The following is an 18,057-nucleotide window of genomic DNA, read 5'->3' on the forward strand; positions in this document are numbered from 1 at the left end:
CGAACAATGCCTCATTTTGTGGAGAACACATGGCCAAAGATGGTGTAGAAAGAAGTTCCAACAACTTATGCTGTGTCTGACCTTCTCCAGCACATTTGAAGAGTGTCTGCCATTTCTTCATCAGATCTTGAGACTGTTTGAAGTCATCCACAGTAGATGAAGGGGCATAACAGCTTCATCCAGGGAGGATGAAGACCATTTGCCTGAGCAATAGCAACCTCACCAGCCTCCTCTCTTGTTCTTCAAAACACTCTCTCTTGAAATGGATAAAGAGGGAATTGAATTGTTTTACTTCAGCCCCATTTCTCCAAGTTTTCCAAATCATTTTGAATTTTAATCCTATTCTCCAAAGCCTTGCAACCCCTCTCAAGCTTTGGTATCGTCTGCAAACTTTAGAATGTACTCTCTATGCCATTATACTAAATCATAGTAGATCAACAAGCTAAATATGAGTCAGCGTTGTAGTGCTGTGCAACACATTCTGGAATGTATTAGCAGGAGTATTGTCAGCAAGACACGAGAAGTAATTCCTCCGCTCTACTCCACCCTGATTAGGCCTCAACTGGGTATTATGTCCAGTTCTGGGCTCCACATTTCAGGAAGATGTGGACAAAATTGGAGAAAGTCTAAAAAAAGCAACAAAATGATTAAAGTACTGACCTTGGCATTCTCCGTGACCACTGGGGTAACTTGGAGAATTGTACAGATACAGAACATAACAACAGCCATACTGGTTAGACCAAAGGTCCATCCAGCCCGTTTCTGTCTCAAACACTGGCAATCCGTGGTGCCCCAAAAGAAATGAACAAAAACTAGGGACACCATATCTGCCGTCCTGGCTAATAGCCATTGACGAACCTATCCTCCATGAACTTAACTAGTTCTTTTTGAACCGCTGTTATAGTCTTGGCTTCACAACATCCTCTGGAAAGAAATTCCACAGATCTGACTGCATTGTTGGAAAAAATACTTCCTTTTCATGAATCCTAGAATCATAGAACTGGAAGAGACCTCAAGAGGTCACCTGTCAGTCCCCTGCACTCAAGGCAGGACTAAGTATTACCTAGACCATCCCTGACAGGTTTGTCCAACCTGCTCTTAAAAATCAATGATGGAGATTCCAAACCTCCGTAGGCAATTTATCCTAGTGCTAATGCTCTGATTAGTTATGAAGTTTTTCCTAATGTCCAACCTAAACTCGCCCTTGTGCAGTTTAAGCCCATTGCTTCTTGTTCTACCCTCAGAGGTTAAGAACAATAATTTTTCTCCCCTTGTAACAACCTTTTACGTACTAAAAAGGTATATGTCCCCTCTCAGTCTTCTCTTCTCCAGACTAACAACACAATTTTTCAATCTTCCCTCATTTCTCCAGCTTGTCCAAATCATTTTGAATTTTAATCTATTCTCCAAGCACTGCAACCCCCTCTCAGCTTGGTATCGTCTGCAAACTTAGAATTGTACTCTCTATGCCATTATCTATCATTAATGAAGATATTGAACAGAACTGGACCCAGAATCAATCCCTGCAGACCCAACTCATTATACCCATCCAGCATGACTGTGAACCACTTGATAACTACTCTCTGGGCATGGTTTTCCAACCAGTTATGCACCCATCTTATAGTAGCTTCATCTAGGTTGCATTCCCTAGTCTGTTTATGTGAGACAGTATCAAAAGTTACCAAGTCTAGATAGTACCAATTTCTACGGCTTGCCACTTCACAGAGCTTGTTATCCTGTCAAAGAAAGCTATCAGGATTGTTTGACATGATTTTTCTTGACAAATTCATGCTGACTGTTATATCATATCTTCTAGATGTTGCAAACTGATTGCTTAATTATTTGCTTCACTATCCTTAAGGCACAGAAATAAGTTGACTGGACTGTAATTCCCCAAGTGTGTCCTTATTTCTTTTAAGATTGCATTACTATTTGCCTTTTCCAGTCTTCATGGAATCTCTGCCATCTTCCATGACTTTCAACGGCAATTGCTAAGGCTCAGATATCTCCTTAGCCAGTTCTTTGAGTAGCCCTAGGATGCACTTCAATCAGGCCTGGCTAACTGTAAAACATCTAACTTGTCTAAGTAATTTTTAACTTGTTCTTCCCTATTTTAGCCTCTACTCCTACCTCATTTTCACTGGCATTCACTATGTTACAACATCCAATCAACCACCTTCTTGGTGAAAACCAGAACAAATAAGTCATTATGCACCTCTGCCATTTCCACATTTTCTGTTATTGTTTCCCCCTGCCTCCCTGCATTGAGTAATGAGCCACCTGCCCCTGGTCTTCTCTTGCTCTAATGTATTGTAGAATGTTTTCTTGTGTTTATGAAAAGGAGTAAATAACACTTCTTGCTTACTTTCTCACAACCAGTCATGATTTTATAGACCCTGTCCTATCCCCTAGTCATCTCTTTTCCAAGCTGAAGTGAGTCTTTATTAATCGCTCCCATACAGAAGCCATTCCATACCCCTAATCATTTTTGTGCCTTTTCTAGACTTTTTCAATTCCATATATCATCTCTTTTTCAAATGGGGTAACCAACATCTGCCATCAGTATTCAAAAGTGTTATGAACAATGGATTTATATGGAGGCAATATGATATTTTCCTGTCTTATTATCTATCCCTTTCTTAATGATTCCAACATTTTGTTTGCTTTTTGACTGGCTGCCTCACATTGAGTGGATGTTTTCCAGAGAACTATCCCACATGACTCCAAGATCTCTTCTTAGAGATAACAGTCTATTTAGACCCTAATGTGTTCAAATGTGCATTACTTAGCATTTATCAACATTGAATTTCATTTGCAATTTTGTTGCCCAGTCACCAAATTTATGAGACCTTTTGTAGCTCCTCACAGTCTGCTTGGAACTTAACTATCTTGTGGAAAAATTTTCAGATGATACAAAACTACTCATCACTGTTTATCCCCTTTTTCCAGATCATTTATGAATATGTTGAATAGAACTGGTCCCAGTACAGACCCCTGGGGGACACCACTATTTACCTCTCACCATTCAGAAAACTGACCATTTACTCCTACCCTTGGTTTACTATCTTTTAACCAGTTACCAATCCAAGAGAGCACCTTCCCTGTTATCCCATGGCAGCTTACTTTGCTTAAGAACTTTTGGTGAGGGATCTTGTCAAAGACTCTCTGAAAATCTAAGTACACTATATCTCTCTTGTCCACATGCCTGTTGACCCCCTCAAATAAATCTAGTAGATTGATGAGGCATTTTACAAAAACCTTTACAAAAACCATGTTAATAGAATATCAGGGTTGGAACAGACCTCAGGAAGTCATCTAGTCCAACCCCCTGCTCAAACCAGGACCAATCCCCAGACAGATTTTTGCCCCAGATCCCTAAATGCTGCACATGTTGACTTCTTCCCAACAAATTATGTTCATCCATGTGTCTGACAACTTTGTTCTTTATTATAGTATCCAGGCCCAGGAGCCCAATGTGCTCATTTGAGAGGCAATATGGGAACAGGGAAGGCATCCAGGATTCATCATACCAAGGAGGATGCTGAGGAAGCTGGGGCCTTGTGAGCCTTGAAGTATCCCTTGATGGAGCAAGCTCAGGAGAATCTAGTCTAGGCAGATCATCATAAGAGCCTCGAACAGATATCTGAGAGTCTGAAGAGCTCTCATCTACAAAGTCTAATGGAGGAGCAGATGGAGGAGTGATAGTTTGTCTCTTCAAATGCATGGGTAAAAGGGTATTAAGTGGTACTGGTGATAGACTTCTGCTATCTTTGGTACCTTGCCTAACTGAGTTCAATAAAAGGATATTCAGATTCACTGGAGATTAATGAATCCCTGGAAAATCTAAACTCCTGCAGCATCAGGTGAGGTTGCAAAAGAACCTGATGAACTGTGAATGCAGAGTCCCGCAGCATCAAGGGCAGCACATATGGTGCTGACATTTGCTGGTCTGTCAGTTGAGGTATTAAAGATGCTGCAGGCAGTACTGACTTCTTTTGGTGCAGCGCCCATAGGACCTCGGTCATGCTTCTTTGGTACTGATCAACGGGTACCTGGTGATTTAGATGAGCTTGGGGACTTCAATGTAGTACTGTTGGCTTGGGATCTCCAGTACAGAAGATCCCTTAGAGCTGTGTTGTTTTTTTTTTTGAGGAGATTTAGTACTCCTCTAGGTAGAAGTCTTTCCTGTATCACTTGCAGGTCTGCCAGAGGCTGACAGAGCACTGTGGTCACTTAGAGGCTGCTCTACTGGAGGCAGGCATTGGGCTCTATGGTGGCTTGACAACTAAAAATCTTGTCCTGTTCCTCAAAAAATAGGCAGATTGACAAGACAGCACTGGATTCTCTGTTCTGGCTTTGTAACATTTCCTTTAGCTGTTTGGTTTTTATATGCCACTGAAAGGCGTTCGAGTTGTGACCCTTTTTGGCCATCTGTTTGGAGACCTCCTTGAAGAGTTTCTTATTGCTCTGGCTTGTCACAAGAGCTACTTGCACTGTTGATTCTCCTCAAATGGCGAGGTGATCAAGGACTACACCATGGCTACATGCAGCTGCTTGAGGAATGTTGTATAGCTTCTGGGTAATATTGCATTAATACTGATATATTTGAATCCAGCAGCAAATTAGCAAATTCTGGCCCTGAGAAATTTTTTTAAACAGGGGAAGGGACATCTGGTCAAATTTGACCTCAGAGCAGTGAAGGGTACACAGGTAAACAAGCAGGCTGGTCACAGATGCCCACAAAGCGGTGGGATAGCAGTTGCAGGACTGCCAGAGTAGTCCTCAGCAGCATAACATCCACACAAACAGTCCACACTAACTCAATTTGCAACAAACTTTGTACACTTTGAAAGAGGACTGCAGGATTCACACTACATAGGGAATTAGTGCATTTTAAGCATTTGCATCACGTGTATGCAAGCTTTTTCAATCCATACTAACTTGAATTAGTACAAACTAAAACCTGAGTGTAGACATGCCTATAGAAATGGCTTTTCCACTCCTCTAGGCAAGACAGAGTTAACATTCTCCCAGCCAACCACTGGACAGCTTTATATACCCCACCACAGAAACATCTGAGTTTGGACCTTCTTTGGAATTACTACATAAAAATATTTACAGAAATTTGATATCCTAGTATGAAATTTTATACAATTTGGAGAAATAGCAAAGCTCAAGTGTCACAGTTCAAGACTATCTACATTTTTGACTCCTCTCAGTCTCTGAGAGTGCAACCCTTCAGGCGTTAGGCCTCTTGCATTCACCTGTTCTGCAGTGGAACTTCTCACTTCCCCCATCTTTTAGACGGGGTCCTGGCATACAGTCCCTTCTGCACTAGCTGAATACTCAGATACCTGCAAGACTTCCTTTCAAGAGCTGTGGTCAGTGTGTTTGAATACAATGCCACAAACCAATATCTTCAAAACAAAATAGTGTTTAATCTCAACACTCAAACAAACCACAACAACATAAGCAAACACAGCACAACAGTCTTTAAAAAACAACAAAAAGTCTACATGCATAACTGTCTCACCTAAAGCGTAGATGGGCCTCACTTATCCAGACACTTCCACTTCTCAGAATTGGGGTTCAGTCTGTTTCCCTTAAATCCCTGTCTCTCTCATGTCTCAGAGCTGTCCATTTATCAGTTCCAAAGCTCTTTGTCAGTCTCTCTCTTCTGAACCTGTTTCTTTTTGTCACCCTGTATCTCTTATGCACCTCATCATGGGGGGCAGGATAGACTTCAAAGCCATTTTTCTCTGCACTGTATTGATAAATGGTGTTTGTCTGCCTTCCTGTCTATGTGCAGGTCAGCTCATGCCTCAACTATCATCCCCTGAAATCACATACCAAGCAACATAATAATAAAATAAATGGAACACATAATATTCATAAAATATTACCAGCAGTTGCTACATCCTTCACAGCAAGTCAACCTATGTAGTACAATACCTGTATTTCTTTTTCTGAAGCTGCCATATCATAGTTTCAGACAACTCAGTGGCATAGATTTCTTCAAAGTGAGGACTCATGACTTTAGTGACCTCTCCATCTCCAGCCCCTAAATCAAGAAGTCTGTGGGATTTCCACTCTGGGTTTATTTTGAGTAGTCTCTGAAATTGTTCTGATGAAAATACAAACATTGAGCCTCTTCCCAGCAACCTGAAATGTAAAGATGGCAGTGTCTGATTTTGTGCAAACTTAAACAGGGAAGACTTTAAATGCTCTTATTGCACTCGGTAAATTATTTCAAACAAGTAACAGATAAGGTCCCTGCTCAGAGGGATTTACAATCTAATTTAGACAAATGCAATACACAGGTTGAAAGATCAAATCACAAATGCATGCAGATAGCATTGGTGTGGGCTTCCCAAAGAAAACTGATGGGCGGAGGGAAGTCATTTGGTTCCTGGAAAGAGGGATGCAGGTCTAAGAGAAAGGGGTCATTCTAAAAAGGGACAAAGCCAAGAGTGGGAAGAAGAGACAAAGCCAAATCCTCCTCTTTGTACTTGCATGAGATGACTCTCTGGCTTCAACAGGCAACTGACCTCATGTGAGCACAGCAAGTGAGATTTGGCCCTAAAGGACCAGGTAAGAGAAAATAGGAGGTGAAAACGGAGATGTAAGTAGGCACAAAGCATAGGAATTTGATGTGGAAATGGAAAGGAACCCAGTGAAAAAATGTGAAGAGCAGGCAGGGTAACATGTTTGGAATGGTGGGACAGAAAGAAGATTTTTTTTTTTTAACTGTATAGTGTATGACTCAACTTCAGCGGTCGTGACTGCTGTATGAAGCTCCTATATGTGACAGAAAAGGCTGTGGAACAGAAAATGAGCAATTCATTAAGGAATTGGCTACAGGTGACAATTGGATTCTCTACAGATCATGTCAACGAGATCTCCACCTGTGATTGTTTAAAGAGTATATATTGTAAGATTACAGCTGTTGTGACAGAAGTTCAGAGGATGAAAGAGTAAGGACAGCAGGTAGGGGAAGAAAGAATTGGTCAGTAACAGATGCAAGGGGAATAAAGAATATTATTTCAGTCTACCCTGAGGTATGAAGTCAAACTTAGGAAAGACAATGACTAGTACAAATAGGCCATAGCAGCAAAGAGGATATGATCAAGAACAAAAACAGGGAAACTGAAGAGAATAAGCAGCAAAAATGATGAAACAGGATGAGGGGTGAGAAAGAAGTCATCCAGGAAAGGCAGAATTTATTAGTAATGGATGCACACTGAATTAAGTAATACAGAAGAAACCATCAGTTAAACTTCCAGCACAGAGGCTAAGGGGGGATTTTAAATATAGAGTACAGACCATTTGAGCAGAGCCCCCTTGCAGTACATTTATATCAATCTACACTGTATAACTGGCTCATGGCTATTGTTCCTAAAGGCACTGTGAGGTGTCAGTCAAAGCATTAGAAAGCGGTTTGAGAAAAAGAAAGATGGGAGAGGAAGGAAAAAGGGGAGACCAAAGAGACCTATAGATAAAGCCACAAGGAACTAAGTACTCCACAGGAAAGCTCACATGAACATCTGGTTGTGAAAAACAGTGAAGGATAATTTTGCTAGCCATAGTAGCCAGATACTATTCTCAGATCATACTGTGTAGCCATGCAAGCAAAGTTTAAAAAAAAAAAAGTTAAGCATGTAGCTATAATAAAATGCATTCTCCACAAAGCATCAGACCTGAGGTGAAGTTGGTCATATGCCTGATTATGATGGAGTGGGGCCGGGAAGGGAAGAGATTGTAATAGTAAGGGATTTTTTGCATGGTCTGCAGAAATCAGGATACCAAATGAACAGCCTTCAGAATCTGGAATTTGGGTTCACTGTGTAAATTTATGCCCATCTGAAGCCAATCAAGGAAGAGAACAACAGAACGATCTTGGCCAAGTCTGCTTGTTTAATAAGCTTCTCCTCACTCACTCTTTCCCACCTCCAACCTCCTGGCAAGATACCCACCAGTCAAGCTTGATATCTTGTTTGGGATGGGTTCCCTGACTGCCCAGAAACAAAATGATACAAAAATAAATTTTATATTTTAAAGCAGGTTCTCAAACTGGGGGTTGGGACCCCTGAGGTGGTCACGAGGTTATTATATGAGCGGTTGCGAGATGCCAGACTCTACCCCAAACCCTGCTTTGCCTAAAGAATGTATAATGGTGTTAAATATATAAAAAAGTGTTTTTAATTTATAAAAGGGGGGAGGGTCACACTCTGAGGCTCCCTATGTAACAGGGGTCACCAGTACAAAAGTTTGAATACCAATGTTTCAAGGGTTAGAAGACAACACTGAATATTGTGCTGACCAATTTTACAAGCCTAAGCATACCACAAAAGCTTTAACATAGCTTTAGGCCTCCAAGCATCCTATGTGATGTATAAAATTAAATTATCAAAACATCTCCTTTTCTATTTGAATTTGTTTAATAATAAAATTAGTTAATAAAAAATGTTAAATAATAATGTGGAAATCAAAATCAATTTAAACAAAATGTTTCAATTGGCTAGATCTAAAGGTTTTTGGGTGTTGTTTTTTCACCCTATCAATTCACAAAAGTTTGAGATTTTGACTTTTGTCCCAATTCAGGAGAGGAAAATTATTTTAAATCTCAAAAATTCTCACAGGACAAATTTTTTTCCTCATTTAGCCCTAATGGACACCCAAAAAGACTATTTCCAGAGGGGGGGTTGATTCTAAACCCATAGCCCTGTGGTAACTGTTCCACATTGTATTATGCAGGAAATCTAGGCTAGATTTCTGTATCTTGTCTCTTGCTCCATTCCCAGTAGAACTTAGGATGACCAGACAGCAAGTATGAAAAATCGGAATGGGGGTGGGGGGTAATAAGAGCCTATATAAGAGAAAGACTCAAAAATTAGGACTGTCCCTATAAAATCGGGACATCTGGTCATCCTAGTATAACTAGGGAGGCAATGCACGCAGCCTTGAAAGGAAAGTGGGAGAAGAATTTTCAAATGCTCTGCAGAAATCCCTCCAATAAATACAGGAGCTATCTTGATGGGCTGTGCAGCAGAGATGGTTTCATACAACCATCTTCAACTAAATTAGGACAGTCACCACCAATGTGCTCTCTAGAGATGGGAAGGCAAGTAAATCAAAGGGTGAAAAAAATAGTGAGGGGGAATAACTGTTGAAGCACAAGGAGAGCACCCCCACTCCATGGTAAATTTGGGAGGGAACAGGGAGAAAAAGTAGGCTTTATGTTCTAATTTAGAGTCCCGTGATCTTCTTTTGCCAATTTTTTTTTTTTTTTTTTAATAGGAGGTAGAATTCTTTATAATTTAAAAAGGTACAGCAGAGCTTTTCTGGCCTGCTAGATATTTACATTTTTCTTTTCTCACAGCTTAACTGAAATTGGGAAAAATGTCACTGAATATATAGATCAACTGATTTAGATAAAGGTAGTTTAGATGAATTTGACAGAATGAAGAAAACGAAGCTAAGTGTATCTTGGAAAAGACCTGATTACTCTCTGCATGGTGGGGCATCAAGTGGCAGAACGGAGCACCTGGAAATCCAAATCCAGAGTTTTCTTATCCTATCTCGGTTTACAAAAAACTGAACTAGTACCACCTTTTCACTTACCCATTGATAGATGTCCTAGACATAAACAGGCTAAAAACTGAGGACACAAAAGAGTGATAGAGCTGGATAAAGAGCCAGCCTGATTTCTCAATGCTGTTGTTTAAGAAGATCTGTGTTCCCTGGTCAAGGTAACTCTGGACAAAGATAGGCTGAAGGGATTCACACAACTGCTCTGTGTTGCACATGTACCACTACAGAGAAAGAAAGGAACAACATTTTAAAACTTAAGCAATAAAAAACAGTAGTTCAAAAAATAATGAAAATCATATAAGACCAATATCAAGCTGTTCTACAAACAAATTTAGGAACTCTATAGATTAATAAATTCAAGATGAATTTAGGTTTGGATTGTAATCGAATGCAGGCAGACTAATCTTTAAGAAATACTGCTTTAAAACTGTGTTTTACATAGTACCACGGACAGCTGTTTCACAAAGTATCTTCTATAAAAACAGCTGAATGATTAGACTCCCCTAGTTAACTTCCATTTTCTAACTCAATCACTCAACTCTTCGTGGGGCCTCTTATCAAACGGAATTCAGGAATACACCTGCAATACCTTCCCTGGAAAGAAAATAAAGTATCTAATCTATATTGCAAGCCAACACCCTACCTCTCTCCACTGACTCTGTATATTATCTTTGAACATTCCTTGAAAAACTGACAGACCACATTTCCTGCTATTCTGGTACCAACAAGTTGGTCAAATCTTGCTAAATGACTATTGCTGTGCTATACAACTTCTTTCTGACATCACTATTAAAAACACTAAATAGATAGGTAAGTTTTGGCGTGCAAAGCAAACATTAGCATCAGCTAAATGGCAGCACTATCCTTTCAGCCTGGTGGACAAATGAAATCTGGATAGGAGAGCTCCTTTCATCATTGCTATTTAATAACAATCATTTCCACACAAACTGCATAAGATATTTCTATTTGCAACCAGGACATTGCTTCTCTGTCTGTTTCAGGAAGGCTCCAATGGCACCTCTGACTGTATTCGCAGTTTTTGCCTTTCACTATTAAATTAACATTCACTGATTTATTTCCCCACTACTTCTGCTCATTCTTCTATGCCATTAAATATTTACCACATCCACATCCACTGGCTCTTTACATGTCACCATGCAATTCCATCCTTGCTCATCGCTAACTGTTTGTATTATTATTTTTGTCCTCCATTCCTATTGGAGTCCTCCAATGCTGTCTTTGCCCTAAACCTTATTTCTCATACTTCCCTGTTAATTATTAAGATGAATATAGTCAAAAAAATAAAGGCCTGCTAAACCAGTCAGTTGCACAGTCTATGAGCACAGTAGAACCATTAATAAAAGACCTCAAGACAGCAGTTTACAGGTAGTGCACCACCAAACCCAGGAAACCCTAGGTTTGAATGCTGAACTAAGTCCAACTTCTTGTGCCAGCCGGTACAGGCAGCGCTGTAAGACAGTGCTCTCAGATGTGAAGGTGAACCTCAATTACTGATCACCACCACCACCACCACCTTCCAACCAATTAGGATCAGCATTATGTCTGAAGAGAGCACAGTTCAGCCTGATCATGATTCCAGTTGTACAAGCCTAGGGAAAATGGGGAGATGGGAGTGACAGAGGCAGAGGGCAGCATCAGGGAGAGATTAAATAAAGGAGGTGGGCAGAAGAGACTGAAAAGCACAGCTTTGTCCCAGTTCTTTCTTGGGCTCCAATTTCATGGCTCAATCCTGACTGCACAGAAGAACTCCATCCTACAAGAAAGAGGACTCAGTGGGCTAGGAGGGTAGTTATACCATTGGGAGAGCACAAGATGGCACACATTTACAGTTCAAACAATCTACTAATGGAATGGCCAGATATAGAGACTCAACCCCGCAACCAAAATTTCCAAGATTGGGAGAGTTATATAGAAATCCTGAAATTTATGAGAAACAAAATGGATATTTGTGGCAACTACAGCAGAAGTCTCTAAATCTATTTTCCCCTGGCAAACATAAAACTCTACTCTTCTACGGATACAGACCCAAGCTTGAAACTCTTGTCCCTGAGATGACAACAATCAGGATGCATTCTAAAAGCTCAAGAGGTTGCTATTCTGTAACTTGCAGCACCACACTTAAATTCCACACCTTTTAATCTGTGGATGTTGTAAAGGTTCTGAGTTTGGCAAAATTGTTACAATACATGGCCACTAGGACACATTGTTCTACACAATGATCCGTTTTGGTCTTGTTTACTTTGATCAGGGTGACCACCTTTACCTTCCAGCACCCTACTGTATTAACATGAAGGCCTGGTGCTAGCCCTTCATCTAGGAACTCTAAAACCTGTGGAATCAGTGACTAAGGGTATGTCTTCACTACCAGCTGGATCAGCGGGCAGCGATTGATCCAGCGGGGATCAATTTATCGCATCTAGTCTAGACGCGATACATTGATCCCCGAGCGCTCTCCTGTCAACTCCTGTGCTCCAGCTCGGCAAGAGGCAGAGTCGACAGGGGAGCAGCAGCAGTCAACTCACTGTAGCGAAGACACTGCGCTTAAATAGATCTAAGTACGTCGACTTCAGCTATTCATGTAGCTGAAGTTGTGTAACTTAGATCGATCCCCCCCAGTGTAGACCAGGGCAAAGTATTGTTCCCTGTGAACAAACCACACTTCTGATAAAAAACTTTTCATTCGGGATATGCCTATGCATGGATCCAAGAATAAGCAGTTTTCAGATGGAATTTTGCTTTGGTCTCCCTTTTAAAGAAGTTCAAGTCTCTGGGGATAAAGAGCCATCTTCCCGTTAAAAATTACTGCAAACCCTCAGCAAAGCCAATTACTGGTATGAAAATTTTTGTTAAGACCCTCAGAACTGCTGATACACCAAACTGAGATGAGGGAAATTTTCAGAACCTCCTGAGGCACCAACCAATCAGAATTTGTAGGCACATATCACAGAGTTTCCATCACAAAGGTAGTAAATCTAATTGTTCAGCCTTTTCATGGTCAGGGTCTGCTTTAATACTCTACTTTGGGCAGGGGACAAAAAGAAAAAAAAAAAAAGAGCATAGTACAACCTCGAGAACGTCCAGAATTAGTTCTGCTGTTCTTATCCATTATGAGCTAAATTTGAGAATGATGCAAGTCTTTCTTACACCTACATCTACCAATTTACCACATGTCTAAACTGATGCAATTTGCAAACTGAGGAGCTGGAATAAAGTGTAATTCACACCCTCTTGCTAATGATTTTCTTACTTCATTCTTCTCTTTTGGCCTTTCAGCATGGAAGGTGCAGCCTTTTTACACATGAAAATTAATCTGGAATAAGGGAGGGTGTGAATTATAAGTGAATTAATCATTCCACATTAACGAAATGTGTGAATGCTCTTATGCCAGAGTCAGAGTGTCTTTTTTCCAAATTAGTTTAATTCACTTCCAAAGTGGATTAAACTAATTTGGAATAAGGCACTAATTCTGGAATAAGAGAATCCACATATTTCATTAATCAGGAATACGTAATCAGAAATAGCAAATTTTGAAAACCTCCTAATGTAGATAAGCTTTTAGATTCAATTGCCCAAGTCCAAAAGTAATGTAAAAGGAGAATGCAAGTTCCATGGTAAGGGGACACAAACATAAGGTCCCAATCCAGAAATAAAACTGACATGAGTGCAGACTTGTGCTAACCTGGTCCCCTGCAGAAGTCAAGATGGCTCTGTGCTGATCTGGTTACAGGAGTGGGGCTTAAGCAAGCAAGCCAGAATGTTTATGTTAGCATAAGAGACATGGGAGTAAATTACATCAATTGAATTCCCTGTTATTGCTCTGATGTTATATTGTTGGTTGGCTTCTTTATTAAATTCCTTAGTGGGGGAGATTGATGGAAATATGGCATGACGGAGATGTCTCACAATAACCTGGGTCATGAAGGTAAAATGAAGGCAAACTTACTAGCAGCAGATGGCCTGTAATTAGTCCTATCAGTTTTTATTCAAAGTACAAGTCTATGTCTTTCAAAAGAGATAGTGACAATGACTCAGGTATTTTGTGTGCATGCAGAATAATTTCTGTTGATTTAATTTAATCATCAAAGTTGAGGATACGTTTCCCATCTTGTGCATTATCAAGAAGATTGTTTACTAAGTTCCAATCATTTACATCAGTGCTGCCCCATTGAAAAAAAGGGCATTGCTCCGGTGTCACTGTGGGCCTCATTTGAAGACATTGTAGTGTAGAAAAGTAATTTGGCATGCAGAATCTTTACTACTGTTGCTAATGCATCAGAAGGAAAGAACCTAGGTTCACTTTCAGAGTTCAGACTGAATCTGCAGGAACGCAATTAGAAAAAGCATCTTTTGATTTACAAACTGAGCAAATCTGATATGGAAGCCACTGAGAAACAAACATGATACCATTTTTATGAGCAAAAACACACTGTAATATCACTGCTCATATTTATGTTTTGCTTACAAGCTCTGATGTGATGAAATTATAGGATACTGATATGCAGGCCCTGTCTACACTAAAAATATAACCATGCTGGGAAATATAACAACACAATTAAAGGGGGATTGCAAATTACAGTGTAGAAGGGACATTATTATTTATGCTATCGTGGTGCCTAAGAGCTCTAGTCATGACCAGGACCCCACTCTATCAGGCGCTGTACAAACAAAACAAAAGAGACAGTTCCTGCCACAAAGATCTCACAAACCATGCCCCAAAGTCTGCTAAAGCCTTGAATTGTCCAAACTGCAACTGAACTGTGTCAGGGCAACCATGTTGCAACATAATTCCATAATGTGATTCTATTTGTAGTGTAGATGGGGCCTTACAAGGCTCTGTTTTAAAAGCTGAAATGGGTACTGTAAATGAGGTCTTAAAAAAACCTACATAGGAGCACAAATTGATGAGGAATAGGCAAGTGGCCAGCAAGGAGAGTGGACACTGATACGTTTATTTAAAAACAAAAAACACCTGTCCTAACACCTAACATTGTCCAGGTAGCAATGCCATGCAAAAACACATACATATCCTGTCCCACCTCTTACATTCAGTTGCTGAGAGAGGAACTGTCTCTTAATGTATATTTGCATAGTGTTTAACACAATGAGACTTCTAGGTACTACTGTAATACAAATAATTATACAGGATTTAGGTTTCAATATCCTGCTGGCTCACAATAACAGTGCCAGCAAGCAGAGGGGAGCAGACAGCTGCAACAAGGCAAATAGTCCAGCTTCTGAAGTAATGACTCCGTCAAAACAAAGACCCAGAGCAAAGAGGTGTTTTAGGGTCTTTCCATACAGAAGCAAACTCTACAGTAGTTTCAGAATGGTTCATAAGCTAGGTACAGTTCCAGTAAAATCATGTTTCAAATAGCTCTTTCAAATATGTTTGCAGATAGCATGGTTCGAAGTTCCACTTCTTATCTACGCTAGGCTTTTTTTCTTAAAGTTTTTTGCTGTTGATACCACCAGCGTAGCTCCACTAGTGGTAGAAACAGGGAGAGCTCTACTGTAGACAAATTGTTGGCAGTCAACAGCATTTTAACTCCTATTCCCCTTAAACTTGCCCACAACAAATTAGAAGACAGTGGGTTAAAATAGTCACTGGCTGATCTACTGTGGCACTTTGGTGATAACAACATGGAAAATTGCAACCAACAGTAAAAAAGGAAAGCCTCATTCTACAATTTTTTTGACAAAATTATCTGCTTGTATTATTTTTGACTTTCTCCTGTCTACAGAAATGATAGTTTGAGTCATCAAGTTAGGAGATGGAGATATCTAGTATAATCACAACAGACATATCACTGCACATCGTAGAACAGGGATCAGCAACCTTTGGCACATGGCTAGCCAGCGTAAGCATTCTGGTGGGCTGGGCCGGCTTCTTTACCTTCCACGTCCGCAGGTTCAGCCGATCGCGGCTCCCACTGGCTGCAGTTCGCCACTACAGGCCAATGGGAGCTGAGGGAAGCAGCATGGACCAAGGGATGTGCTGGCCGCAGCTTCCCGGACCCCAGTTGGCCTGAAGCAGCGAACCGCGGCCAGTAGAAGGCGCGATCGGCCAAACCCGCGGATGTCCAGGTAAACAAAGCGGCCTGGTCTGCCACGGTGCTTACCCTGGCGATTCGCATGCCAAAGGTTGCCGACCCTGTCATAGAATACAACACAGTAGGTCATTCCTGTAAGCATTAAGCCTTCTAGCATTATTCTAAAGAAAAAGGGTAGAAGAAAAGACCACGTGAAATATGGTGCAATAAAATCCACAACTTTCCATTTCAACCAGCTCCTTAAAGGGATCAACCATGGATAGCTTCACAGTATATGAATGCAGCTGACAGTAAACTTTCATATCTATTAATGTAAAGATCTTAGCAGAGCTGCTACCTTGAAAAATTATCTAACATCTGAACCCAAAAATTCAGAGGTAAGACCAAAGCCTAATATCATCAACTTATAATACAGAATCACTGCAGCTCAAATCACCTTTGATCTGTAGGGGAGCAATAAAGCATCAGAAACCAACAATTTGGCTATTTTGTATGAAAAAAAAAAAAGTCCAAGTTCCTTCCTCCATCCAACTAAGAAGATACTTCAATACCAGTAGAAGACACTGTACATCATTATGCAAGTTTCTAACAAAGCTCTGAAAAAAACAACTGAAAGTTGCTTTTTTTAACTGCTTGTACATGAGCAGAAATGTCAGCTGAGTTCCAGCCTGGATCAAGTTTTTGCAAATGATTTATGAACACCTGAAAAATAAGGGTTTTTTTAACGGAACAATAATAAAACCAGTAACTATAATTACCAAAAGAAACTTGCAAAACTCTCTACTACTATTATTATTGCCAAAACTTGTCAACAACAAACTAAAACAAAACCCCAACACACACCTGACTGGTGAGTTAACTACTTTAAGTAAGAATGAAAAGCCAAACAGTATCATTTAAAAGTAAGGCCATGTCCACATTAGCACTTATGTCGGCAAAACCTTTTGTTGTTCAAGGGTACACCGCTAAGCAACGTAAGTTTTGCCAACATAAGCACTCATGCACACGGCGCTATGTCGGTAGGAGATTCTCTTCTGTCAGCATAACACAGCTACACTACTGCTCGTACAGCAACACAGCTGTACCGGTACAGCTGTAAGCTTTTAAGTGTAAACATGGCCTTCCATTGTACTTAGGACCCCATCATACTTATTCATCCAAGTAGCCCCATGGAAATTAGTCAGCTTTTATTCATCATAATTTCTTTAGGAGGTTCATTAAACACTCAATAAATCCATGCTAAATCTTAAAACCCAGACCGAAAATTAGAGATGGGAAAGACCTATTAGTTCATTCAGTCCATCTACCTGCAAATGACAAATTGTTCCCTATCATACATGTTCTTGATCTATTGTTGTTTCCAGATTAGTTCTAAACATCTCAAATTACGGAGCTTCCAAAGTCTCCTTTGTTCCACTGTGAGGAAGTTTCCTTTGATACTTAGCCTGTATTTTATCCCTCAGTCTCATCCAATCACTCAGACTAGTTATACACTCATGAATCACATAAAGACCCTGAATCTGCAAAAACCTCTGTGTCCACCTCAGTGGAATGGACTTGCAGGATCAATGCTAAATAATTAATCTCCCTCTTCTGTGTTTATACCCTTCAAATACTTAATAGACTATATTTCCCCCTAATAAATCAAGATATGTATATTTTACTCAGTTTTTCCTCAATAAGTCAAATCCTTCACCATCATGATAATTTGTATTTCTCTTTCTTGAACTCCCTCCAGGTTTTCAGTATATTCCAGGTGCAGTCATATCACAGAAGAGCTGGACTGAAAAGGCATAGTCCCTTCTTCCTCCATGAAATGACCAATACATATGGATATGCAGCCCAAAAATTGAATTAAGCTTTCATTGTAGTCATATCATATTCCAAATTCATACCTAGCTTGTTGTCCATCATCAGTCCAAATCTCTCTAAAACTTTGTTGCTGCCCAGTTTCTCACTTTCACTATCACTATATTTCAGATTATTTTCTCATTATATTAGCTGGCATTTCTCTGTCTTGTGCTTACAAACCCACCAAGTTTAACACCATCTGCAACTGTCATTAAGGTTCTGTTCACTCCCTTATCTAGATCATCAAGAAGTGAAATAAAGATCCTAACATGTAAAAGCAGCAAAGAATCCTGTGGCACCTTATAGACTAACAGACGTTTTGGAGCATGTGCTTTTGTGGGTGAATACCCAGTTCATTGGATGCATGTAGTGGAAATTTCCAGGGGCAAGCAAGCAAGATGCAAGCTAGAGATAACGAGGTTAGTTCAATCAGGGAGGATGAGGCCTTGTTCTAGCAGTTGAGGTGTGAAAACCAAGGAAGGAGAAACTGGTTTTGTAGTTGGCAAGCCATTCACAGTCTTTGTTTAATCCTGAGCTGATGGTG

At 40.2% G+C, this 18,057-nt stretch overlaps 1 protein-coding gene across 2 annotated transcripts in view; it reads right to left on the reverse strand.

Moving 5' to 3' along the window:
- Window positions 1–18,057, reverse strand: part of METTL9 (methyltransferase 9, His-X-His N1(pi)-histidine) — a 35,711-nt gene that overhangs the window by 15,942 nt on the left and 1,712 nt on the right. For both annotated transcript variants that reach the window (XM_032802143.2, XM_032802142.2), the window contains exons 2-3: window positions 9,622–9,812; window positions 5,953–6,162 (exon numbers count right to left, since the gene is read on the reverse strand). In XM_032802143.2, coding sequence (XP_032658034.1) covers window positions 5,953–6,162; window positions 9,622–9,812 — 401 coding nt within the window. The remainder of the gene's footprint in view (window positions 1–5,952; window positions 6,163–9,621; window positions 9,813–18,057) is intronic.

Source organism: Chelonoidis abingdonii, chromosome 9 (genome assembly GCF_003597395.2).
Source record: "Chelonoidis abingdonii isolate Lonesome George chromosome 9, CheloAbing_2.0, whole genome shotgun sequence".
NCBI classification, from domain to species: Eukaryota; Metazoa; Chordata; order Testudines; family Testudinidae; genus Chelonoidis; species Chelonoidis abingdonii.